This window comes from Chelonoidis abingdonii, chromosome 2, assembly GCF_003597395.2.
Source record: "Chelonoidis abingdonii isolate Lonesome George chromosome 2, CheloAbing_2.0, whole genome shotgun sequence".
NCBI lineage: Eukaryota > Metazoa > Chordata > Testudines > Testudinidae > Chelonoidis > Chelonoidis abingdonii.
In genome coordinates, this window is record NC_133770.1 from 17978517 (window position 1) to 18006416 (window position 27900).

The window sequence follows — 27900 nt, forward strand, 5'->3', positions numbered from 1 at the left end:
TAGCAGATTTAGCTTGAATCTCAGGAAAAACTTCCTGAGAACAGTAGGACAATGGAATAGACTACCAAGGGAGGTTGTGGAAGCTTCTTCACTGAAGGCTTTCAAAGGGAGGCTGGATAACTATATGTCCTGAACGGTTTAGACACAGCAACTCCAGTATTTTGGCAGGGGGTTAGACTAGATGACCCTTGAGGTCCCTTCTAACCCTTTGATTCTATGAGTATTTCCACTAAAGCACACTCCCAAGAACCTGGAATGGATTCCTGAGCTTCACCATTCCTTCTTCTGCCAGCAAATATCTATGAAACTCCCTGACAAACTGCATCTCACTCCCTCTGATGGTTCACACAGAGGATGACAACCTATTATTACAGTCAGTCACTCTGATAGCTCAAGTGGCAGAGGTCTATGCAGTAGATCTAAAGGTTCCAACCCTCCTGATGAACCATGTGGGTGTCAATATGCTGCCATATGATGGAATTTGTGTCTTTTCAGTTTTCTTTTAAAAAAAAAATCTAGGAAATTACACACAAAAAAAGGTTAAAAGAAGGTTCGTAAGGTTGCAAAGCAAAGCACTCAAAAGTTAGGAAATGCCAGCATTAAAACTGCCTGAGCAACGATTACTTAGCACCTTGTAGATATACTATCATGGTACAGTCTTCAGTTACATGATCATATGCTAATATTTCCACAGGCCTCAGGCCTCATTCAGTGCCCAATATGGACCTGGTCAGGGGAGGAATCATGGCTGCGTGCTAAAGGCAGCTATGACCTGTAGGATACCTGCTTCATTTATTACAGAAGTTGGAAGGTGTACAGTGAATGAGACAGGGCTGCAGGGAGAGAAAGGAAGGTCTAATGGTTATGGCTGCTGAATGCTGCCCTATGTAACTGGAGTCTATCACTGCCTCTACCACAGAGTTCCCGTGTGAGGTTAATCAAGTCACTTAAGCCAAAATGTTCGCAGGTGACCACTAATTGTGTGTTTCTCATTTTCTTGGTGCCCAATTTCAGAACCTGAGATCTAATTTGCAGAAGTGCTGAGCACTCACAGCTACATCTAAGTCAATGGGAGCTGTGCTTTACACATAAAATGTGCTATATTATCAGGGCTGGCTCCAGGCACCAGCCCAGCAAGCAGGTGCTTGGGGCGGCCAAGGGGAAGGGGTGGCACATCGGGCTCTTCGGCAGCAGGTCCCTCTCGGAGGGAAGGACCTGCTGCCAAATTCCCACCGAAGAAGAGAGCGGCACAGTGGAGCTGCTGCCAATCCCAACTGCGGCTTCCCCCCCCACCCTTGGGGCGGCAAAAACCCTGGAGCTGGCCCTGTTTATAATGTTAAGTACTCCAGAAAATCAGGTCCTAGTCATCTCAAATTGGGCACCTAATATTAGTGGATACTTTTGACCTTAATCTCTTTGGGCCTAGTCTGCTCTCTGTAAAATGGAGTTAATAACAATAATCCCTCATTTCACATAGATGTAGTGAATATAAATTTATTATTCAATATTTGTGAAGAACTCAGACTACAGCAATGTGCACCATAGAAAAGCCCATGAGGAAATTATTAATTCTGTCTTCAGAACAGGGTTTGAATAGTGTGCAGTAAATAAGGCTTAGGCCCACACATTGATCATGTAGTTAAAGACTGTATCATAACTAAGGATAAGATCAGGTCATGGAGGTCATGGATACTGTGACTTTCAGAGACTTCCAAGACAATTACCACTTCAGCCCCAGAGCTTGGTCCTACCCTCTCCCTCCTACCACCATCAACACCCGTGCTCTGCCTTGAGGCCCCACCCCTGCTCAGCCTCTTCCCCCACAAAGGTCCTGCCTGCTGCTTGCTTCTCTCAGCCGCCGCTCCCCTCCTCTTTATCTCCTGCTCTCCCTTGAGAGGGTGTGGAGTGGGGTACGGGACCATGGTCCAGGTGCCGGGGCCCACAAAAGATTAATCCAGCCCTGCGTATTGCTAATACTGCAAGTTTAATAATCGTGAGATGAACAAAGAGAGAGAAATTTGGCACAACTGCTTTTCTCACTGCCACGACTCCATCTCTTCTTGATCTTACTGCCTGCCCCTCCCTACAAGAGATCAATAATCCACTCATTTCTGAGCACAGACGCCTCTTTCTCTCCAGCCTACTTCAGCTAGGCATGACTTCTGATGCTCTTTTTCATTTTGGTGTCTCCAGCACTCTACTTTCTGAGTTTTAAACTTAACACTGTTACCACTCCTTTCTCCATTTCTTATTCACAACTAGTAGTTCACTCTCTTCTGGACTCACATGCGAATGCACATACACACAAACACACACTTTCTGCTGGGTAGTTCCATTAAGGTTACTACCTTGGCTCTATTCTCCAGCATCACCCTCAGAGAGGTCTGAGTTAGCCTCAAAGTTAGGAGAGATCAGAGAGAAGCACAAGAAGAAAAAAACTTTGGATATCAGCTGCATAAAAGTAATACTGATACTCCCTAACTACACTGTAACTTCTTTTCTCCTAAATGCTTCAAAGACCAAAGTTATTTGTCTGTGTGAAGTGCCTTGTCACATATTTCTTACACTACTGTCACTCCCCTGAAATCCAGCCTTAAACTTTACTCACGAAGTCAGAAATCCTGCAGGCATCCATTACCCCAGACTTTGTCTACTCTCACTTCACCCTTGTCAGTAAGCATCTCTCTCACTTGCAGAACAATGCCAATGTTCTGGCATTACTTTGACATTGCCCTCGCTGCTACTTTTTCACACTCTGATCAATTTCTGCCTTTTCTGTTGCAATACTTTCTTCCATGGTTTCCCTAAAACCTCAAATTTCTACGCTTTAGGAGGGGTATAAATGTTTCCTACAGTAAAAAAAATAATCTGGAAGAAACTTCAAAACTACCTAATTTTCAAGTTTCCATGGATTCACAATCCACCCTAACCCCTCTGACCTTATATTTCCCTTCTCCCTAAATCTTGGCATATTTTCTCTCTCTCCATGCCCGGACACTACAGAATTGAGGGTCAATCTTTACTGTACTCTGCTTCATCTATCTGGAGTTCTTTCTAACAAAAAGGAGTGGAACGACTCAAAAGCTATTCCCTCCACCCCTGCCAGGAAGATCTGTCACCACCACTCATGGACAATGCTATAGAAGACAGATTAAAAAAACAGCAGTTGTTCTTTAGACGTGCATTGGTTTTAGATGAGTGCAGGATTAGATTAAGAAATAAAAATAAATGGACATTTGATTTTTGTCCATTGCCAGGAGGATATCACCCAACATTGCCATCAACGCAAAGTCCAAACTATATCCAGGCCTAAAATCAAACTGCCTGGGATCAAGGAAACCTGCAGACTCCAGATACCTGCCTCCAGACCCCAGATATCTGCCTTGTCAGCACCTTATCAATATTTTTTTTCCCCTAAAAAGGATTTGAGAAAAACTCTCTAGCTACTGCCCTCTCATTATCATGAGATGGTTTCTTGAGCAAGGGTACAATAATCTCTCCACACACACACACACACTTCAGTTATATTGATATATCAGGGTAGCTCCCACAGATATTTCCCTTCTAACAGAAGTTTGTGACCACGTAAAATCTGTAAAGGTAGATGAGATAGGCAGTTAAGGCACTAGCCTTTTGTATGTGGGGGCACAGGTGCAAACTCTGACAAGGTGGAAGTGAAATGGTTTGGGTTCTTTTTAATCCAAGTCAGTCAAAAACATACATCCATATTATAAAGTCTCCTTAAAGTGATCTGATAACCTCTGTAACAAACAGAAGCCCACTATTGGGCTAACTAGCTGCACTGAAGGCTTGGCCAGAGTTCCATGACATTGTTCCAGTGGTGCCTGCCCATGATAGGTCTTGTTCTTGCTAGTGTCATATGATTGTTACATTTATAGATACCCCAAATTTAGGAAAAAGGTAAAACACATAGTTAACATTTATTTGCATGTTTGAGACTCTGAAAGATAAGTAGGATTACGGTATACAAGATAAAATTTTTAAAAAAATTAATAAAAATGTAGAAAATATCCTCTGAAACCTTGGAAGTACTGTTATGTTAGACCATTGTTATATACAGTACGTTTTATTTCTCACCAGAAAGGCTTTACTAGTGGGTGCAGTGTATCCGCTTGTACACAAACCCACAAACTTTTACATTTAAATAGTTAATATTTTGCAATTCTCAGGTTTTCCTGTGTTGTGTGATCACGGAGGATGACACTTAAGAAACATGCTTTTCCACCCCCAGTTCCCTGCAGACTAATTAAATCATCAGTCTCAAATATAGCAGCTGCCAACAAGGTTTCTGCTAATGCTTCAAACCACCAGCCCTGTCCCAAGCCTGTTCTCCCAGCATTCTCTGAACCATTACTCAACTCTCAGCCCTTCCCCCACCACTGACTCAGCACCCATCTGTCTCACTTACTAACCTGGTTTTGGCTTCAACACCAACAGAGGCAGTGGAGCTTGCAGACTCCTCAGATACTGAGCGCTGAAGAATTGGTGTTAGCTGCTTGTTGCTGTCCACTTCAGTTTGGGCATCCTCCTCTGCAGATTGTTCTTTGACTTCTGTTTGACAAGAAGGAAGACTGCTAAGATTCCATTTGTGTGGCTATAAAAATCACTGTTTACATTTTCCCCTTTAATGTAAATGTTTTTAAATAGGTTAGTCAGTGTAACACCTCTATTAAGAAAGAAATATTTAAGTAGGGAAGTATCATTCCTCTTCACATCTACCTAAAGTGAGAACTTTAATTTAAGCCTGAAGTCTGCATAATGGCTCAAAAATGAAATGATGGGAGTCCATGATTATTGTTTCTCAAACTTACATCTCAAATTCATATATCAAACTTCCTTGGTTTAGACATAAAAATGTGTTCTAATTGACACCTTTTTCATATTTGAGTGTTGGTACCTAAGCAGTCTGTGCAAGAACAAAAGGTTTGTTTCACCTAAGCAGGGAGAGGAATTGTCAAGTGTGGATGGGTAAATATTTTATGACACACACATCTATGTTAAAAAAATGTTACTTAAATTTCAACATCAAGTGCTTGAAAGTTAGGAAATGCCAGATTTACAGTAGCCCATGTACCTTTAATTCTGCCCCCTTGTGTATCCAGCCCATGCTCTGAATGAGGCAGGGGTCGTATGGAAAAATAGCATCTTAGAAATGAGGGGCTGGAAGGGACCTCATGAGGTCATCAAGCCAAGCCCTCTACACTGAGGCAGGACCAAGTAAACCTACACCGTCCCTGACAGGTGTTTGTCCAGCCCGTTCTTAGAAACCTTCAGTGATGGGGATTCCACAACCTCTTCACAAACGGAGAGCTTAACTACAAAGTTTTTCCTAATAGCTAACCTAAATCTCCCTTGCTGCAATTTAATCCCATTACTTCTTGTCCTACCTGCAATGGTAAAGGAGAAAAATTCACCTTCCTCCTCTTTATAACAGCCTGGGTCGTGGAGGCAAGCAGGGGCACACTCCTCCTTCCCCAATAATCATCAGGGACACAGAACTTCTCTGGTCCCGGGGCCGCGGAGGCAGGGAAGATCGAGCTCCTGCAGGGTCAGGGCCAGGGCCAGGGCCATGTGAAGGGAGGGAAGATTGGGCCGGTGCCAGGTGGAGGGAGAGGGAAGATCGAGCTCTTCCTAGGGCAAGTCAGGAAAGAAGAAAGTGAGCTCCTCCTAGGGCTGGAAGCGAGGGGTGGGAGAGTGAGTTTCTGTGCCCCCCTCCAAGGGGTCAAATTTAAATTCCTGTGCATGCCCCTGTAACAGCTCTTAACAAAGAGGTGGCCAACCTGTGGCTCCAGAGTAGGGTGACCAGACAGCAAGTGTGAAAAATCGGGACGGGGGTGGAGGGTTGTCATGGTACAATTCCCCACCTTGAACCTTAGCGTCCAAAAGATGGGGTACCAGCATGAACTCCTCTAAGCTTAATTACCAGCTTAGAACCTGTAGCGCTGCCACCAACCAGGAATTCCAGTACCTGGTACACTCTGGTCCCCCCCAAACCTTGCCCGGGGAACCCTAAGACCTAGACCCTCTGGATCTTAACACAAGGAAAGTAAACCCTTTCCCTCACAGTTGCCTCTCCCAGGCTTCCCCTCCCGGGGTTACCCGGAAAGCACGTTGATGCAAAACTCCTGAAACTTAAACAGAGAGGAAAATTCAACTTCCCCTCCTTCTCTTTCCCCTCCCAGACTTCCCTGAGAGAGAAAGTAATCCTACACCAAAGAGAAATTAGCCTCTCTCTCCCCTTCCTTCCTTTCTCCCCACCAATTCCCTGGTAAATCCAGACCCCGCCCCTGGGTCTCACACCAGAAATAAAAAAACATCAGGTTCTTAAACAGAAACTTTAATTAAAGAGAAAAAAAATACTTTGTAAATTTAAAATGGAGAGGTACAGGTCTTTCAGCTATAGACACTGGGAATACCCCCAGCCTAAGTATACAAGTACAAATAAAATCCTTTCAGCAAAAATCAAATTTGAACTCCTTCCAGCCAAATGCACAATTAAACTCCTGCCAGCCAAAGGCACATTTGCAAATAAAGAAAACAACATAAGCCTAACTCACCTTATACCTAGTACTCACTTATTCTTGGAACTATAAGAACCTGTATCGGAGAGATTGGAGAGAACACCTGGTTGCACGCTGGTCACTCTCAGAACCCAGAGAGAACAACCACCAAAACTAACAGCACACACAGAAACGTCCCTCCCTCAAGATTTGAAAGTATCCTGTCCCCTGATTGGTCCTCTGGTCAGGTGACAACCAGGCTTACTGAACTCGTTAACCCTTTACAGTCAAAAGAGATATAAAGTACTTTTGTTTTACTAACTCCTACTATCTGTTTATGACAAGGGTAATAGGAGCCTATATAAGAAAAAGACCCAAAAATCGGGACTGTCCCTATAAAATCAGGACATCTGGTCACCCTACTCCAGAGCCACATGCGGCTCTTCAAAAGTTAATATGTGGCTCCTTGTATAGGCACTGACACCAGGGCTGGAACTACAGGCTCCAACTTTCTAAAGTGCCAGGGGGTGCTCACTGCTCAACCCCTGGCTCTGCCCCCATTCCACCCCTTCCGGCCCCGTCCCCTGAGCCTGCTATGCCCTCACTCATCCATCTCCAAGCCTCCTGCATGCCATGAAACAACTGATCAGGAGGTGCGGGGAGCGATGGGGAGGCGCTGATCGGCGAGGCTGCTGGTGAGGGGAGCTGATTGTGGGCTGCTGACGTATTACAGTGTACACTTGGCAATGTACACTGGTAAATTGTGGCTCCTTCTTAGGCTCGGGTTGGCCACCCCGCCTTAACACATATGAAGACCTGTTATCAGGTCCTCACTCAGTCTTCTTTTCCCAAGACTAAACATGCTCAGGTTTTTTTAAACCTCTCCTCATAGGTCAAGTTTTCTAAACTTCTTATCATTTCTTCTCTCTCCTCTGGAGTCTCTCCAGTTTGTCCTCATCTCTCCTAAAAGTGTAGTGTCCAGAACTGGACACAGTACTCCAATTGAGGCCTCACCAGTGCCAAGCAGAGCAGGACAATTACCTCCTGTGTTTCCTATACAATGATCCTGTTAATACATCCCAGGATGGTATTAACCCTTTTTTTGCAACTGCATCATACTGTTGACTCACATATAACTGTAACACCTAGGTCCTTCTCAGCAGTATTTCTGCCTACTGACTTATTCTCAATTTTGTGGTTGTGCATTTGATTTCTCCTTCCCAAGTGAAGTACTTTGTACTTGTCTTTATTGACTTTCATCTTGTTGCTCTCAGAACAATTCTCTAATAGACTGTGATGATGTAATTGAAGACGGTCATTATGCATACACATAAGGAGGCCAAACTGAGGACATGTGGCAATCAAACCTGGCATTTCCTAACTTTCAAGTGCTTGACTTTGGAACCTCAATAACCTTTTTCAATAAGAAGTCTCTCTGTGTGTAATCTTGTAGTTTTTATTATAATTATTATTTTTAAAGAAAAAGTAAAAAAAAATCTATTATGTAAAAGTGTAACATTCCTCTGCCCCTATGAATCACCAGCAGAGTCTGAACCGGAACACTTCAGTAACGGTCTGTGCTATGGTGCTATGTGAGCTAAGGACTGACTCCTTCAGCTGTCAGCAGGACAAGGCTACAGCAGAACTTCAAAGATACGAGCACCAGAGTTATGGACAGTCGGACACCATGTTAAAATGGAAGTAACCAATCAGGCAGCAACGGACACCAAAAAAGCAAAAAAGCAAATACTGTTCTGCTCAGTACCTGTGTTGCATCTTAAAGCACATCTGGGCTGCCTGTCCCCACGCCCTGCCTCATGCGGGGCTGCCACTTGCAGCTAAGAGGTGAAGACACTGGGGCTGCCAGCTCAAGGCAGCCAGAGGCGGCAGAGCAGGAGCAATGTTGGGGTCTGTGCCGCTTTCACCCTCCCCCAGGCCAGGAGGGGGAGGCACTGTTTTCACACATCCCCTACCACAGCTGGGAGGAGGGACATACTATTGGAAGCTGCCTGTGCTGAGGAGGGAACTCAGCTGCTGCTGGAGCCTAGCCTGGAGTGTCAACTGCTGGAGCCCAAACTGCGCTTTGTTCAGAGTTACGAACATTTCAGAGTTACAGACACACTCCATTCCTGAGGTACCTGTAACTTTTGAGGTTCTACTGTACTTTCCCAGAGTGAGAAGATGGGTTCGAGGGTCCCTCCCTCTGCACTGAAATTATTTTTTTAACACTAGCTCTACCAAATCTGAATGGAATTTCATGGCATGAAAAAAAGACACTTCTGTTGCCCCAGGGAATTTTTTGGGTATAGGGACTTTTATAGTGTATGTTTATAGAGTGTCTAAGCACAATGGTCTACTAATCTGGTTGGGGTTTCCGGGTGCTACTGTAATTCAAATAAATAATAAATAATAAATAATAACGATGGCAACAATGCACTTTTGCCTTGCACAAAAACTATAGAGTCAGTATGGAGGCAAATCACTGTTATCAACAGGATCTACATAATGCTTATTAGATCAAATTTAACAATTTGCAAGTTGGGGAGGCAGAAGTCACTTGAACCATCTGATTTCAGTTAACTGCTCATCATGTTAATTGTGTTCTCCTGACACACTTTTTATTGGACTTCAGGTTGAAAAGACAAATTTTAGGTTTCACAAAGTTATTAAGTTCATTGTAAAGTTCTCATGTAGGAAAAAATCTTTAAGATTCATTACAAAAGTGCTTTAATGTACCACAGTGTTCAGATCTCTCTCACCCCAGAGTTGTTTTTACTCCCCCCTCTCCATAGCAGAACAGACTAGTCACTCCTTACACAAAAACAAAAAGAAGTTATGTTTTGACAGAATTTGTCATTCAAGATTTTTAGTTAGTGTGTTATCAAAAGCTCTGCTATGCTAGGTAGCTTCTTTATTTGTATCTCTCATTGGTGTTTTTCACATTTGTTGTTTTCAAATTATGCTGTTTCTTCCTCTTATGCATGCTCCCTAGATGCAGAGACAGGCGTCTTGAGGGCCATGGTTTGAGCCAAGCAGGTCTTCTGAGGAATTCCTGCACTCAAAGCCAGTTCTCCCTATCCTCCATGCTACTTCTAGGGGAGCGAGTCTCTTGGGGGCTGTACTGTGCAACATGGAGGAGGAGGAAATGAATGACGGCTGGAAAGCTACTAACTGACAAAATTTCTTTGCGGGAGTGTAGTGATTAAAATATATCTTCTGCTGTTATATTACTAACCTCCCTTTTGCTGGATGTCAGGGACCCAAGAGAGAAAACAGAAGGTGCTTTTCTGGAGGCTGCCTGAGTACACATTCAGCAAAGTAGAGACACATTTTACATGTGCAGAACCCCCTAAAAGCAGATCTTTTAGCACCATCCCAATCACTACCTTTGCGTTTAAAACAACCCCCCCTCCAGAGCTGCAGAACAAAGCAAAGAAAAAGATCTATATTCTAAAAGTTTACTTCTGACAAATATTTTTTTAAATGTAATGTTAAAAATATTCCAACTGAAAATATTGTAAAGCCTCTACCAAACAAACAAACAAACATTTAAAAACTTGTTAAATAATGTTTAATAATAATAATAATGGAGTGTTTTAAACAAAAATTTTAACAGAGTAAAAATAAAAGTTTTATTGCTATTTAGATGAAAGCTGAATTGTTAATAAATACTGGGGCAGGTGGCTGCTCTCAGGCCTATATGCAGCCAGAACAGAACAGCTGGAGACAGCCTGATGGGATAAAGCCAATTGAGTCTGAGCTGTCAGAACTGCCACTGAAGGGTAGACAGAAGCACTGGACAGGTTACAGTAGGAGCGCTAATTGTACCCTTGAACTGCAGTGCTCTCACTTGCTGTCCACACTGGCTGTGACTTGTTGCAGGAAGCAATGATGGCAAGAATTTTTCAAAGCAAGTGTAACTGCAACAGTGGTATGAATACCTGTGCACGGTTGCAAGACAAGGTTTAGGGCAAGGTGTTTTACAGGCATTCTACAGGATTACAGTACTGTTAGTAATACCCAAATGCTCTAGGGTAGACAAACTGTTTGACAGCTCAAGATCGTGTGGCAGCAGTAGTGACAAGGATTCCTGATGGTGAATTTAATGTGAGCTCTGGTGAGCAACAATGCCCTTGGCCTGTGAGGTCATGCATTATTACCAAATGTCATTCACTTTTTCAACTCATGGAAAAACAAAACAACGTTTCCACTACACCCAGAGTTCGCACATTTTTTTGTCACGTCAGACACATCTTAATAAATAGAATGTCTCATTGTCACCTTTCCTTCCACTGACAAACAATGTTCCTGGGGCAACTACAGCAATTTGTTGCATGGAGACGTCTCTAATGTATTTTTACCTTATTCTGATAGGATTCATCACCTGAAAACAGGAAGGTAAGGTGGCATCCAGTGACCAAACAACTCTCCATGGAACACAAGCAAGCATTCTGGACATCACCATTTAGAAACCACTGCACTAAATCACAGTATAGTAGTGTGCATGGCTGGGGACTTGCCTGCCAATAGCTAGTGCTATATTTTAGTTTGCAAAGTAGTTTCTAGCCATATAAAACTCTTTATTTTGTTTTTTGTTTTGTTTTGTTGTTTGTTTTTTTTTAAAGAGCACAGTTACTGTGGTGAGATGCAGGGGTTAAAGTTCAAAACTTGGCATGAACGGTCCTCTATGAGGACCAATTTTTGATTAACAAAGAAAAGCTTTTTTTATTTCAAGGAAATGCTTGAAAACTGTGAATTTTTATTCAGACACGGCAATAAACAATTAAATCTACAGGGCACATCTGCAACCATTTTTCTCAAAGTACTGCTAGTACTAAGTTTTCATTTTTTAAAATAGCCTAAATTTCTCTTTTTCCCCCGCCATTGGAAAAACATGACTTTCCCTCACAATATATAATAATGTACTATTGCCCTATTAATCCAGAATAGCAGTATGAATGAATTAACATTACATGGAAATGAGAAATTTCTCCATTTATGTTCATTTAAATTTGTAAGCTTTAATATTTTATATTAAAATATATTTTTGCATTTAATAAATAAACACGTTATTTAGCCAGCCAACACAGCATACCTTAGTGTAAATTTCCCACCAGTCATGAAATAAAACTTTTTTCTCTGTTTCACACCACTTATTTATAGTTTAGTTTCTGTAGATCCTAAGGACAAAATTTCATCTTGTGCAAATCCATTGATCCCAGCATGATGAAGTTGTTAGGATCCTTTTTCAATTACATATTTGGATACCTTGTAATTATATATTTTTATTATTCATATACTTGCTTAAAACAGCACTGGAACAAAGAAAAGGTTCCAACTATCCACTTTCAGATTTTGTTTATACTTTGATGAATGACTAGAACATGTCAACTTCATTAAAAAGAATCCATTAAAAACTCATCCATTTCATCCTCACCCATAACAAGTTTAGACTGAACGACAAAATATTTTGTACAAACCATGGGAACAGCTATGGGCACAAGGATGGATCCCCAGTATGCCAAACTCTTCATGGGCTCCCTTGAGGAAAAATTTCTGGAAAATGCACCACAAAGTTAATGACATAGTTGAGATACATCAATGATATTTTCATCCTCTGAACAGACAACAAACTCCCTCACAGATTTCCACCACAACTTCAACAACCACCACAAATCCATTAGACTCTCCAAAGAACATTCCCACACTAGCATCAACTTCCTGGATATCACGGTCAGCTTCAACAGTGGAACCCTACTGTATGACTACTATATAGAAGAAACCTACAGATCACCACACCTATCTGCACAGATCCAGTAATCACTCCAAACACACCAACAAATGTGTTATCTAAGGCCAGGCATCATGGAATAAGCCACTCAAATACCCCTAGAGAACCTGCTTCAGTATGGAAATAAATCCCCTTCAACTGCACACCTCAAGCTGTCATTTTCAACCTCACCCTGGAACCCATATGGGGCATCAAACAATTACAACCCATATTCAACGGGGACCATATCCTGAAAGAAATCTTTCCTGAACCCTCTATTCTGACCTTCAGACAACCCCACAGCCCCTCTAACCACATCAGAAGCAAGCTCCCCACAGATTAAGATACACCAACTCAAAGTGGTACCAGACCCTGCCAGAACAACAGATGCAAAACCTGTAGACATATCTCTACTGCTGTGATGATCAACACTCCCCACAACACACCTTTCAAGATCCATGGGTCCTACACATGCCTATCCCTACATGCGGTATACCTTATCCAGTGCAATAAATTCCCCAACAACTATGTGGGTGAAACCAGACAATCCCTACACTCTCAAATGAACTCTCAGAGGAAAATAAGACACAGAAACACCCTATTCACCTGTGGATGAATCTTTCACAAAATGATCACTCTATAACTGATCTCTCAGTCCTCATCCTCAAAGGAAACTTGCACAACTCCTTCAAAAGACAAGCCTGAGTGTTTAAATTCATAACTTGGCTAGACACTGAAAATCATGAACTGAACAGAGGCACTGGATTTATGGCTTATTACACCAATTTATAACCCACTAACAACTTCTGGCAAGTTGTCTTTTCTCCCCCCTTCCTTCCTTTCCCTCCTATGACTGGAGAGGTGTTAATGGGCCAGGTTCCCTTGAATAGTCTCTTGAAAAATGTCAGTTCACCTTGTATTTAGCTGACAGTACCTTTTCCATTTCAGAAGAAAAAAGAGTTCTGTGGAAGCTTGAAAGCTCCCCTGTATCCCAACAAAAGCTGCTCCAATAGATATCACCTCACTCACCAGGTCTCTTTAGAAGCACTTTAAAACACACAAGGGTAACACTGAGGCATTGTATACGGAGTGGCAATATATTTAACCATCATTTTTTCCCCTTTGTTGTAGCATACTAGCCGATTAAATTCAAAGTCTCAGTCAAAATGAATTTGTAGACAAGATTAAAATGTTTAGAATAAAGAAAATTTTCATTAAACCAAAATATAATACACCATGTTGATCATAAATCTGTTAGTCTCTAAGGTGCCAGAAGTACTCCTCATTCTTCTCACCTAAAAAGTCAACCCCCTTGTCAGAACAAGCCAGGCACACTGCATTTCTGTTGACCTTGACCCCACAGTGGGAGGAGGGGCCTTTTAGACATAGGCAGGCCAGGATTTCCAGTAAGACCCCACAATGGTGAGGGAGTGAGAGGGGGAGAAATTTTTGACACTGACCAAATATGTCTAATGAAGAAACAAGTCTATGGTCTGAGACAGATTATGGTAGGTGACGCAAGAGACCAGACTTCATTTTTTCATGTCATGCAAATATTTGAATGCAATTATAATTCCATATTATTAAAATTATGCAGTACTACCAGAATGCATGACTTTTACAAAAATTAAGACAGGTCTTTAGTTCAGAAAACTTATAATCTAAACAAACCATAAAACAGCAAGTAAAGACAATCAGTGGTGAGAAGAAAAGTATTACATCACAAGGTGCAAAAATGTAGCTTGCAGTCAACCCTCTATTTCACCACATTCAAGATAAGGAGATGCATCTTACACGTTCCAAAATTCAATGCACTACATACAGCTTGGTGATGCTGAAGCACACTTCCCCATGACCCATTACTGACACGATGCACAATACACCAAAACCAGGCCTGGGTAATCTTAGTTTTGGCCAGAAAGGGAGTTTGAGTTTCTTTGTTCCTCAGAACCCATTCAAAACCCTCAAGATTTTTGGCCATACTGTGTCTAAAGGTGGTACATTTGCAGATACTACAACTGCGAAGGTGATGTTCAACAGAAAGGAAGGCAGAATAAATAGATGGTTCTAGTTCAGAAAGAAAAGCCACAAAACCAGCCCCACTACTTTCTCGATTTGCTTAGAAGTATGGGATTTTACCTAATGAAAAAAATATTTTTGTTCACACCACACAAGAACCTAGGAGAGGGGGCTAGAGCAGCCAAAAGGAAAATCTCAGGCTTTTAAGTGTTCCATTTTCAGTCCCATTTTGAGTGTACCTCACATCATCATCAGCCAAAAAGGAGAAGCTGGCTGCTGAGAAGTTCTTGTTCTAATCTAAATCCAAGTATCTTTTGTGGCCCCCTTTGAGTCCTTGTTTTGGTAATTTGTTTACAATAGGAGAAAAGAGAAACAGAACACTTTCCTTAATAGCTAGCTCCCTGGGCTCTGCTAGTTTTTCCACTGGGTAAAAAAAACAAAAACAGTTGTATAAAGCACATATTTCAACACTTTAAAAAAAATACCAGAAAAGTCATTGGATCTCTAATTTTACTCATTATTACATAAAGACACAAATACAAGGGAATATTATGGGGCTGTGCATATAATCTTGGTGCATTCTTTTATGCAATATATGTTTAAATCTATATTCAAATTATGCTCTGCACTCAGTGATGAGAAAAGCTAGCTTTCATTTATTTTAGGGTTTTCGATAGTGCCCATCACTGTAGTTTATAAACACTTCTTAGGTAAGTTATGTCTGCATGGCAAGGTCCTTAACAGACTTCATGGATGAAATCCTGGATCCACTGAAGTAAATGAGAGTTTCTGCCATTCACTTAAAACAGCTAGGATCGCACTATGGAATTTTCTGCTCTTTTCCCTTCCCTGATCGGAAGCTCTGCTTGGGACATACAGATATAGAGAGTTATTTTGTTTTGACTTTTCTTCTGCCCAATGAGCCGACTATGGTGGGATATCTTTTCTTACATCATGTCTTCACTAGCAACGTTAAAGCACTGGCTAAGGCAACACTTTAAGGTGGCTGTGAAGATGCAGCATAGCGTAGTGTAATTAGAGGAGCACATGTCATCAAGAAGTCAACAACAGGCCAGACAAATGTCATTGGGCACTGTATCAGGGTTACCAAAGACATAAAATAATGAGGGGTAAATGATACCAGCTGACACAATTTTCTAGGTTTCAGTAAAGCATTTTCCCAAGTATCAAACCAGAAGCTTCCATACAACATACAGGAACAGGGACTCACATAGATTAAGAACTGGTAGGTACAGTGCAGAATGCTTTAGTGTAAACAGAATAAAATCCTCATTGTTGGATTTATCAGGGGGCTTTCCCACAAGAATCACCGGGAGCACTAACTTTATTTCATTTATCCAAAAGTGATGTGAAAGAAAGGACAATCTGCACGGTCTCAACATTTACAAGTGACACAAGGACAGGAACGATTGTGGATTCTAAAGAAGAGGCAGGGTGACCAGATAGCAAGGATGAAAAATCGGGACAGGGGATGGGGGTGGGTGGGTAATAGGCACCTATATAAGAAAAAGCCCAAAATATCAGGACTGTTCCTATAAAATTAAGACATCTGTCACCCTAAGAAGAGGTGAGTAATTTATGAAAGTTTTGATAAGGAAAGACAATGATCAAAAGATCAGCGTGTAGAATTCAATTTCAAGAAACCTAAAGGGAGAACCAAGGCTAAGGCAAAATATACTTTGGATGGAAATTTGCTTAAACTAACAGGAAGAAAATGATCTACCAACAGGAGAATAGAAGCATAAGCTCAGTATTAGACAGAAGCAACAAACAAAAAAACCCTCAAAGAAACACAAACCAACAGAGGCTACTAGGATGTATTTGTTTTGTTATTTCTTTCTTTAGATTTATATTGCTACCCAAAAAGAGCACACATTCCAGGCTCTGAGTACCCTTAACAAACTTTTTAAAACATACTGTTAAATAGACTCCCCAAATTACTCCAAAAATGCAATACTCTGGCAGAGAGGGTGTGGAGTCTGGGAGGGAATTTGGGTGCCAAAGGGAGATCTGGGCTGGGGCAGCGGATTGGGGTGTAGGAGGTAGTTCCAGGCTGGTGCAGAGTTTTGAAGTGTGGGAGGGGGTGCAAGCTGCAGGCTCTGGACAGAAGGCGCTTACCGCAGGCAGCTCCCAGCCGGTGGCGCAGCAGGGCTCAGGCAGGCTGCCTGTATGCCATGGCCCCACGCTGCTCCCAGAAGCAGCTGCAGCCGCCTGCTGCTGGCATGTCTCTGTGCACTGCCTGGGTCCACAAGCACCACTCCCACAGCTCCCACTGACCGACTGGAGCACCCACGCGGAAAAATTAGTGGGTTTGGAACATCCACCTGCACCAACCTCCCTCCTCTGCACCCCCCACCTCTCACACACCAGCAGCCCCCCCGCTTACCAACTTCTCTTCCTCCGTCCCAGTGCTTCCAGAGCACTGCAAACAGCTGATTCGCAGCGTTCAAGCTCGGGGGGGGAGCAGGGGGGGAGGGACACCTGGGGCCGGCAGCTGGGACATGGGGCTGGCATTGGAGGCACACTGGGCACAAAGTCTGCGGGTGCTGCAGCACCCCCCGCTCCCCTACTTCCCACACCTATGAATACCAGCTGGCACTCTGCATTAACCTTCCATGGTTCGTGTCTCTAGTTCGGCACCAGTCAGGTCCCAAGGGCGCCGGACTAGAGAGGTTCAACCTGTATTAATCTCAGCCATAAAGTATCACTAGCATAGTTTTCTGTATTAAAAAATGCAAAATGTCTGCACACCAAAGAAAAGGCACACATGTCAAGAAATACCAGTGGGTGTTCAGAATTAAAGCTATCCGAACAGGTAATAGAGGACCCTGGTATATGAGGAAAGGGGAAAATAGCAGAGCATACCAAGACTCTGGCATGTGAGAAGGGGTAAAAGAGGCTGCACAGAACCCCTGGAATGGGGGGAAGGGGAAGGATGAAGGACACACAGAGCCCCTAGCCTAAAGGAGAGAGTTTCAGGGAGGCCCTGAAACAGAGGGGGATGGGAGGGTGGAAAGTCATGGGGTGCACGCAGTAAGCATGAACTACAGAAGCTGAAAACTGTGGACCTCCTAGTTTAAATATAAATAAGAAACAGGTCTAGATGCAACATTCCTTCTTGCAACACCTACATTTAAAATTCAGTGTTTCCAGCAACTTGGCTATTATCACAACTTCAACTCCTAATATACCTTTCTTGGCCTCTAAGTGAGTACACATATATTCACATTTCTATTCAGATATTTTGATTGTAAGATGCTCATAATAAATGCTATTGGTAAACTGATGCAGTAGTATTCACTTACTGGAATTCTGAACTGATGGATTTAGTACCTGTTTTTTCTTTGTTATGACATGTTTACTTGCTTACTAAATATTAATGCAATGGTTTTGCTACATATAAACACTGGCACATGCACGTTATTGTAGTAAACACATGCACCCACAGGTTTCAACATTTAAACAATGTTCTCATAGATTTGTTACATGTCTTCTGGTGAACACTGTGTTAAATTTAATACATGCAGTGGTAAGATAAGTGGGTTGTTAGCATGTCACCAGCATCGAGGCAACACTCTTCAGGGGGTAACTCTCACCAGGAGATGGGGGTATGTGGAGAATCTCTCTCTCTGGGAGGTAGGAGAAAGTGGGGAATCTTCCCCATCTGCTCCCTTCAGGCGATGGGAGACATGTTTCCTCTGCTTTCTCCACTGTGGGAATCTCCCTTCCAGTGGGCAGTGGTTTTCATCCTTTCAACCTCAACCATGTTTGCAGACCCCTAATAAATTTCAAATGGAGTTGTGGACCCCTTTGAAAATCTTAATTTGCGGACCACAGGTTGAAAATCACTGGAATAGGGGTTTGTGGGGTAACCTGCCACATTCAGAGGAAATACTCCTTCCTCCTGTCTGGGCCTTACCAAATTCACGGCTGTGAAAAACGTTTCATGGACCATGAAATAAGCCCTCCCACCTGAAATCTAGCTATTGGAGGGGAAAGGGAGGGTCAGGGCTGGAGGCATCTCAGCCAGGGCTCCTATCATTCCCCAGGCTCCAGATGCTAGTCCCCACACTGGGGAGGGACAGGACTTGCTCTTCCCCTGCACAGCTGCTCTCATGGGGAGATCAGACCCACCTCCACCTCCAGGAACCTCCTGCAGCTGCAGAAGTGAGGGTGGCAATCACGCAACCCCCCAACAGCAGCTTTGCAACACCCCCACCCCACAACTCCTTTTTGGGTTGGGACCTCCATGGTTACAACACTGAAATTTCAGGTGTAAACAACTGAAAACTTGAAATTGACTGATTTTCAAACCTTATGGTCATGAAATTGACCAGAATGGACCCTGAAAGTCCCTGTCTGACAGCAATGTGGATTACTCTGAATTCAATTGACACTAACAACATATGACTATATTATTTGTATTACAGTAGTGTCTAGAGGCCCCAGCTAAGATCAGGGCACCACTGTGCTATACTCTGTATGAACACATGGCAAGAAAAAGCCCCTGCCTCAAAGCGATTACATTCTAAATAGACGAAAGAGAGAAGAAAGCAGACTAGAGGTTAGTTTGTTAGGAAATACTGGTGAGGTTTTTGCAAAAATCCATTTCCCTTTTTTTTTTTTTTTTTTTTTTTTAACTAAAAGGATACCCATCTCAGTACAGAGCTTTTAAAAAAAAAATGACAGACACATACAGACAACTAAAATCTCCTTCCATTTAATGAACAGCAAATAGTTTTATATCTATTAACAGCTAACTGGTATCACTTTTCCCCCCTGCTTATTAGCCCCAGACCAGTACTTTAAAAAGTTCATTGGTCCTGAAAACATTTCTGCCAGAATAATTCAAATCCTTGCAAGTCACAAGATAGCAAATCTTAACAGTTAATTATGGATTTCCTGCTCGCGCTCTCTTCCCTCAATCAAGCCTAACATTCGTTTAGCAGTCAATGTTCCCCAAACTGCTTAAACTGACAATGTTCCTTTAAGTCCAGTTTGGTCCCCCATCTCCAGAGATATTGGACATGCACATTTACAATAAGGCCTTTTCTTTTCTTTATTTTTTTTAAATACACTGCCAGAATGGTGTAAAAAGGCTTTAGCATAAAGAAGAGTCATGCCCATAGTGACCAAGAAATCTCTTTGAGGCTCCAAAAGGGATGCAAGTGAAGTATTCCTTCTTGTTGGCCTCTCCTCCAAACAAACTAATTATTCACAGATCTATACTGATGACACAGGGAGTGTCAGTAAACTAGTTAACATGACTGTGTACAGCCAGACCAGTATAGTAATTAAAGCACCTTTTAAACAGTAATGTATCATTACAGATTCTTTTTAACCTCCTTTATAAAAAAAAAAAAAAAAAAAAGTCTATTCCCCTGATACAGTTTATAAGGGTATTTCCAGTGGGGAGGCAGGGCTCTGTGTAATGGGCAAGTCTGAAAACAAAGCACCAAAGAGGCTTAGGCTTTTGGCAAGTCTACACTACAAAATTAAATCAACCTGAACTACATCGACATATAGTCACCACAGTAATTAAATCACTTTTGCACGTCCACACTAAGCTTCTTGCATCAGCAGTGTGCATCTTCACCAAGAGCATCAGTGTGGGGCATTATGGGATGGCTTCTGAAAGGCAGCAACAGTCGATGCAAGTAACACAGTGTCTACACTGACACCATATTGACCTAATTACATCAACCTAAACACTACACTTCTCGTGGCGGTGAAGTGCGTGAGTTACATTGGTGGGAGCTACATTTTAGTGAAGATGCTTAGAGTTAGGTCAATGTAAGCTAGCTTACATCAACCTAACTCTATAGTATATAGACCTGGCCTTAGCCTTCCTCTGCCCTCCCCTTCTTTCCTAAAGATATTGGTGCCTGCTGTTTCTTCAGTTTCTGCTTTGTCACCACTGTTACTGACAAACATCCTTATGTAGGGCCTGGGGAAGAGCTTACATCAAAGCAGTGCATGAGAATATTTCATCACCCCAGTGCATGAGACAGGTAACGCAATGGGCTAAACAAAGTGTTGGCAGACTAACAAAATCAATTGTTGACAGTTCCCTTTGAACTAGACATCCTTCAGAACCTATTAATACCAATAAGAATTGCTGCTGAACACCTCGAAGCATTCCCTGAAACCTGAGCACAGAGTCTCTTCAATACTTTGTAACTCTTACCAAATGGGGAGCAAGAGACCAGATGACACAGCTAAATCTCTCATGCCCATTCTCATAATTTCATGCCCTGACTATCACCACCTCCTCTTTTATGGCCTCAACTATGGTAAGTTTGCTCCCCCAAAGTCTATTTAAAATAATGCTTTTAAGATGGCTCCTTTTTCTAACCACATCACCTCCTTACTCTGGCCATCCAAGTCCCTCCACTGGCTCCCCCTTAACCTCTATATCAAACATACGTTTCTGGTCTTTACCTTTAAGAACCTTCACAACTTATCCCCGCCCTTCCTAGCTGATCTAGTAACTCATTGTAATGTGGACACCTGCCTTCACTCTGCCAGCATTCCCAACCTTTACTGCCCACCAGACAGCTTCTCCCTTAAACACATCTCTGTTTTCTTTCACTCTGTCCAACATGCATGGAAAGAGCTCCTCAATAAAATCCATACAGTCTCTTCCTCAATCTCCTTCAGATCCCTTATTAAGGCTCACTCTGTCATGATTGCTACAAAACCCTGCCTGATAGTTAGCCTAAGCAAATTTCCAAGAGCTATATACATGTAGCTAACAAAGCTGGGGAAATTCATCATCATACTCATTCATTTGTACGTTTTAACCCATCTGTTTTGGTCTTCAGCCTGTAAACCCTCCAGGGTAGGGATTACATCTTTTTTATGTTTGTACCACACCCAACACAATGGGGTCTATATCCTGATTAAGGCTTTGCATGCTATCTCAATATAAATATTTACAAGACTAGCAAATTAACATGTGTTTCTCAAAAAGCAGCAGAAAGCACTAACATTAAGCCATCCCTGTGGTATAATTTCCTTAGTTAACTGCTACTACAGGGCAAAGAGCAACATTGTATTTTGGCAAATAATATACAAGTGGCTGCTACTGTATTTTATTTCTGTTAGACAGTGGTAGAGTTATCAAAACAAAAGAGCCACTAGACATTTGAAATACAGAGGAATTTCCCAGCAGACGATTTTTAAAAGGTAAAGAATGCAGTCTTATTTTTATAAATGTGTAAATGTCTGTTTCATGGTATCATATTAAAGCCAGAGATTATTTTCCTGCTTATAAACAGACAAATTTCCTGCATAACTACATGCACTCACTTCTAAAAGAGAAATGACAAGATGACACTACTGATACTATACGTCTCTTTACCTGTTTCCACAGTGTTTTCTGTTTCTGCTGCCTCCAACCCATCCATGCTGTCTTCATCCTCCACTGCAGTTTTTCCTCTACTCCGAGGCCTACAAATGCAAGAAAGGCACATTGTTCACAAACAAATCTTTTCAGTTTAAATGTATCTAGGATCAAGATCATTTTATGCTGACTGAGTGATTATCATCACTAACTTATCTGGAATTTAAGTTCAGTAATTATTTATGAAATTAGATGACAGTCCTACCTACACTTTTTTGTGCTGTTGAACAAGAGTATTATACCACTAGAGGTTAACATGGTACCCCTTTATAATCAGCGACCAGACCATAAGATTTTGCAATTACTATTAACAAAACCATTCAGTAATTCACCTCTTTTGAACAGACAGTAGGCCACTGGCATGACAACAAGTGTTTTGTAAGAGCTTCACATTTTTTATTATGCAGAAGGCAATTACAAGGATCTTACTTTAGAATGTGGTCCAAAACTTGTGCATTAACAAATCCTACACACTATACACAGATATATATCCATATAAAGCAGGCAAGGAAATAAATTCCAGAGAATATAACCATATCATTGGAAAAAACAAACTGGGGGGGGGGGGAAAAAAAAAAAAAGGGATTTTGCTGGTGGAACAACAGTGCTAAAAATGATGTTAGTTGACAAGTTACTTTTAAAATTAAATACTGGAGCAGGTCAGAAATTTTCAGACGCAACAATAATTTTACTGACAGAAAATGCCAATTTGAAATGGAAATGTGCCATGGAGACTGTCTGATTTTGAAAAAAAGGCTGACAAAAAGCAGGGAGTTTTTCACTGGGAACCCATCTGGTTTCTTGCCACTTTACCTGCCCGGCTCCTCAAGAGCCAGCGTGGTGGGAAACCAAGAGCCTGTAAGCCCTAGCAGCCCCAGATTCCAGGCTCTTCAGCAGCTCATGTGCTGGGCTTCTGATTGCGAGGCTGCCAGGACTTCCCAGCAGGCAGACTACCCCCAAAGTCAGGGACCCCACAGCTTCCAGGGCTCGCAGCTCTAGGCCATCTCATTAGGCAGACTGCCCCTATGCCAGGGGACCCAGGGCTTTCCATTTCACAGAGAATTTTGAAATTTTTTGTTTTCATTCCAAATTGGAATGAAACCAAATTTCTCAGTATCGAAATCCTTCCTGAAAAGGACTTAGCCTTCTCCACACAGCTCTATTAAATACAAAAGAATTGCATTAAAATAATTTCTCTGTACTAGACCAACTGAGCAGCAGTCCAAAGGAAACATGCCATCCCGTACCACCTCAGATGCTCAGGAACTAAGACAATAGGTGCAGAATTTGAACAGAATTAGTTTGGTCCATGCTCTGTTGATTTGTACTGCTGAAGCAGAGCATTCCATACTATGAGACATTTACTGCTCTGGTAAGATCTTTCTGGTCACATTAGAACAGTGTTGGCCATGTGGAGGAGTAGAGGGATTAAAATGGAAATCAAAAAAATCTGAAATCCACAGCACCTTTCATTCCCACACAGGGGATGCAATATTGCTGTGCCACACACAATGAAAAGCAAAGGAGTTAAAAAAGCAGTCTTTACTTTTGAGTTTCTTGGCTTTTGTTTTTGTTTGGGTCACAGTAGGAAGGGGGAAATCCAAAATGCACACATGGCAGAACCACTACTTTAACAAAATATAAAAAATAAACAAGTCACTCTTATAACCCAAAATGTTAGCTATTATGATAATAGCACCCAAAGGACTGTACAAATTAACCTCCCAGGAAGCAGAAGGTCTGTGAAACTGGATTGGGTCAGTAATTGCATTCCTTGAGAAGCTATTGACATAAATATAGATATTTGATAAAGGCATAGGGGAAAAGAAGGTTGTTTTTATGGGCTCTCCATCTGTATGGCGCATCTTTGGATTTTTTTTCCTCCTCAAATTATTAGTCCCAAATTTAGATTACCTTGGACAGCTGTCTACAGAATGGAGGTTTTGTTCACCACTTTCATGTTATTTAAAATGATTTTGCAGATCTTTTTTTTTTTTTTTAACGAAAAACAAACAAGATGTATTCCCCTCCCAATAAGGTATTAAGGCTACAACTGTTGACACATTTCTCATCTAGACACCTGCTGCATAACATACTTAAATCTCTAAATCTGACAAAAACTACCAACTCCATCAATAACATTAACCAGAATTAACTGTGTTACTTTAAAGAGGGAAGTGGGGAAGTAACTTTTCCGAATTTGGGTCCTTTTGATATCTTTAAAGGATCACAACTTATCAGCCCTGCCCTGAACTGAACAGATGGCAACCCTGGAATACAGCTGAATGCAGCTTCTCCTCTTGCCCCCAGCCAGTTTTTCCACGTGGCCCAAAGATGACATGAATATTTAGTGGCAGACGAAAAATAGACTTGTGGGAGTAGAGAGAAAACTGCATCCTCTTTAGCCATTTGCCCCTCAGCCTTCTGCAGGTCTCCATTACAGTTTTCTAAAGGTACGTCTACAATTAAAACCTCATGGCTGACCCAAGCCAGCTGACTCGGGGTTTTAGGACTCAGGCTGCTGGTCTGTTTAACTGCAGTGTAGACATTCCAGCTCTGGCTGGAGCTTAGGCTCTAGGATCCTGCAAGGTGGGAGGGTCCCAGAGTTCAGCCTGAGCCCGAATGTCTATATTGCAATTAAACAGCCCCACAGCCTGAGCCCAAGTCAGCTGAGGGTTTTTAATTGTAGTGTAGACACATGAACTGTCGAGGAGCTTTGCCTTGCCATAGATGGCCTCCCCAATGGAAAGGCCCCCAGAAAAAAGACTGCATACCAACCAAGGTCATAAAATGCAGAAGACCTATTCTACTGCAATATCTTTAAGAGTTGCTCTGCCTGTGCTGGAAAGAAGGCAAAAGTACCACAAGAAATGAGAGATGCCGACATTATCACTCTATAAAACCAAGGGTGACAGGAGCAACTTAACAACTATTGCGATATTTCCCTTCTTAGTATTATGGGAAAAGCCTTTGCCTGAGTTGTCCTGAATAGACTTCAGACCCTTGCAGATAGAATCTATCCTGAATCACAGCACAACTTCAGAGCTGAAAGGTCTACTATCAACATGATCTTCTCGCTGAGACAACTACAAAAGAAATGTAGAGAACAAAGAAGTCCCTGTACATAGCCTTCATCGATCTCACAAAGGCTTTTGACTTTGTCAGTAGAAGAAGACTATTCACGCTTCTAGAAAAGATTAGATGCCCCTCCCAAGCTCTTAAGCATGATTCGATCCTTCCATGAAAACATGTACAGCACAGTCCAATACCACGGCTAGGTATCTGAGGCTTTCCAGATTCATAGCAGAGTTAAGCAAGGTTGTGTACTTGCTCCAACTCTGTTTGGGATCTTCTTCTCCCTGCTACTGAAACAAGCTTTTGGTTCCTCAACTGAGGGGGATCTACTTGCACACAAGATCTGTTGGAAAGCTGTTCAATCTTGCAAGACTAGACATAAAACCAAAACTCTGGAGGCCTTTATCTAACATCTCCTCTTTGCTGATGATGCAGCAGTAACAACGCACATAGAAGTTCATCTTCAAAGGTTAATGGACAGTTTTTCCAAAGCCTGCCAAGACTTTGGCTTACCATAAACCTAAAAAAGACTAACAATGTTTCAAAGGAGTTGAGGAAGGACCCTCCATCAAGACCAACAACGAGTTCATGTAACTGGGGTCCACTATCGCAGTCAACCTTTCACTTGAAACAAAAATCAACATCTGCATTGGAAAAGCCACCACAACAATGTCTAGACTGAACAAGAGCATATGGCAAAACAACAAACTGACAGAACACAAAAAGATCTGTGTGTATCATCATGTGTTATCAGCACACTTCTGTATGGGAGCGAGACATGAACTTCATATTCTCATCAGGAAAGGAGGCTCAACAGCTTTCATATGCGTCACCTTCGTCGAATCTTTGGAATCTCCTGGAGGGACAGAGTCACCAATACTGAGGTGCTCAAACAGGCGAGCAATACCCAACATGTGAACACTCCAACAGAGACACCTCCACTGGCTTGGGCACATGTGCTGAATGAATGATGGGTGCATCCCAAAGGATATCCTTTATGGGGAACTGGCATCTGGAAAAAGACCCAAGGATGCCCAAAATTGTGTTTCAAGGTAGCGTGCAAGTGAGACCTCAAAGAAATGGACATGGATATGATCAAATGGGAAGATCACACTCAAGACTGCATCCTTTGGAAATAAGAGCTTAAAAAAGGTCTCAGGAGTTACGAGAGGAAGCAGTCCAGCTTAGCAGAGGAGAAAAGAGCTCGCAGAAGGCAGAGCCCAAAGGGTCAAAACATCACCTTTAAATGTGACAGATGAGGCAGAGATTGTCTCTCTCGAGCAGGTCTCTTCAGCCACATTTGCGGCTGCTATAAAACCAAACTGAGTAAATTCTTTACCTTTCAGGGATGCATACCCATGGTCTCTTGAGACTGAAGGACGCCTTCTACTAGAAATACCCTAAGTGGATTTAATCCCCTCCATGCAGCAGAGCAGGGAAGAAACATAGTTATCTGGATAGAACACATTTGCCAGCATTGTCCCACCCTATTTCCCCTCCTCCCCCCGCCCACAAAAAGAAAAAAAATCAGAACAAGTGAACTGTTGATTAATGGACTCAATCATTAGAATATCAAAGAACTGTAGAGAAGAACAAAAACATATGTTTTAATGTTACCTTCTTTGCAGTTCTTTACCATCTACATAATTTAGACACTTTGCACTCCCCATGCTCACATTCAACAAATAAGCTAAAGGCATTTCACATAGACATAATGTGTTGTGTTTCTAGCTGAAATCACTAGATGTGATGTAGAAAACAGAAATGCTAAAAAGGTACTCAAAAGCAACCACATAACAATGGTAATATCTCTAACTACTACCCTAATTACTTTTCTACCTACCTTCTAGCAATAATACAACTTAAGTCACAGCTCCAGGCAGCAAAAGAAAAAGTTTTTTCCAGCTTTTCAAAATAAACAATTAGTTCAAAAATTTTCTCCCCACATAACTATTCTCCACAACACCACTTTGTATAGAATAGCTCACTGGCTAGTTGCAATATTCCTTGTGTTTATTTCACAAGGTATATAAAATTGCGAATTTTATGTTATAGGTATTACACGAATATACAAAACATAAAAACATATCCTACACATTTTTAAAGGCTTTATTTCTGCATCAGTGTTCACTTTTTAAACCCTGCCACCACATCTTAGCAACTTATTAACATTAGCAAAATCACAGGTTTGGACTAATTAAACATAATTGCTTCTTTTCAGTGGAAAACGTACCCACATCTGGTGTTTTCATGCAGTTCTCCCCTCTGCACATACACTACAAAAGGCCTTCCAAACACGGCTCAGGTTTAAAATAAATCCATTAGGGTGAAGAATGGAGAGGGGTATCTAGTGGTGTTCCGCAAGGGTCCATCCTAGGATCAATCCTATTCAATTTATTCATAAATGATCTGGAGAAAGGGGTAAACAGTGACCTGGAAAAGTTTGCAGATGATACTAAACTACTCAAGATAGTTAAGACCAAAGCAGATTGTGAAGAACTTCAAAAAGATCTCACAAAACTAAGTGATTGGGCAACCAAATGGCAAATGAAATTTAATGTGGATAAATGTAAAGTAATGCATATTGGAAAAAATAACCTCAACTATACATAGAATATGATGGGTGTATATGGCGTTTCAGGCAGGGGAAGCCATGTCCAAAGTTTAAGAAGTTGCTCTTACGCAGCGAGTTTCGCGCCCACTGCGATCATCAACGTTGAACAGCGGTCCCACCAGTCTGTGTTGTTTCCGTGCCACATTTCGGGCGTCTGGGTGAAGATGGCCCGTTATTAGCAAGTAGCCAAACGCTGGGCCAGCGGTTAAATGGAGAATTGCCTCCATCTCGGTCATCGCTGCCTCGCCGCATCAGCAATAGACTGCTCTCGTCCTGCCTTTGCAGTTCATGTTGTTCAGTATAGTCAGCCGAGAGTACGAGGTTGACAAGGTCAGATCGTTTGTGATCTCAGGTCCCATTAATTGCTGTGCTGATGGCTTTGTTCAATGCCTATCCGCGAAAAGGCGCAAGGTGTCTGCTGCCTCACCAAAGGAGGGGTGAGGCTGATCCAGCACCACCCGGGGCCATGTTTCTG

At 42.1% G+C, this 27900-nt stretch overlaps 1 protein-coding gene across 16 annotated transcripts in view; it reads right to left on the reverse strand.

Annotated features, from left to right (window-relative positions):
- The window catches only part of KMT2C (lysine methyltransferase 2C), a 356746-nt gene that overhangs the window by 242138 nt on the left and 86708 nt on the right, over positions 1–27900 (reverse strand). For all 16 annotated transcript variants that reach the window (XM_075062190.1, XM_032767811.2, XM_032767809.2 and 13 more), the window contains 2 exons: positions 21695–21783; positions 4434–4572 (listed from right to left, as the gene is read on the reverse strand). In XM_075062190.1, the coding sequence (XP_074918291.1) occupies positions 4434–4572; positions 21695–21783 (228 nt within the window). The remainder of the gene's footprint in view (positions 1–4433; positions 4573–21694; positions 21784–27900) is intronic.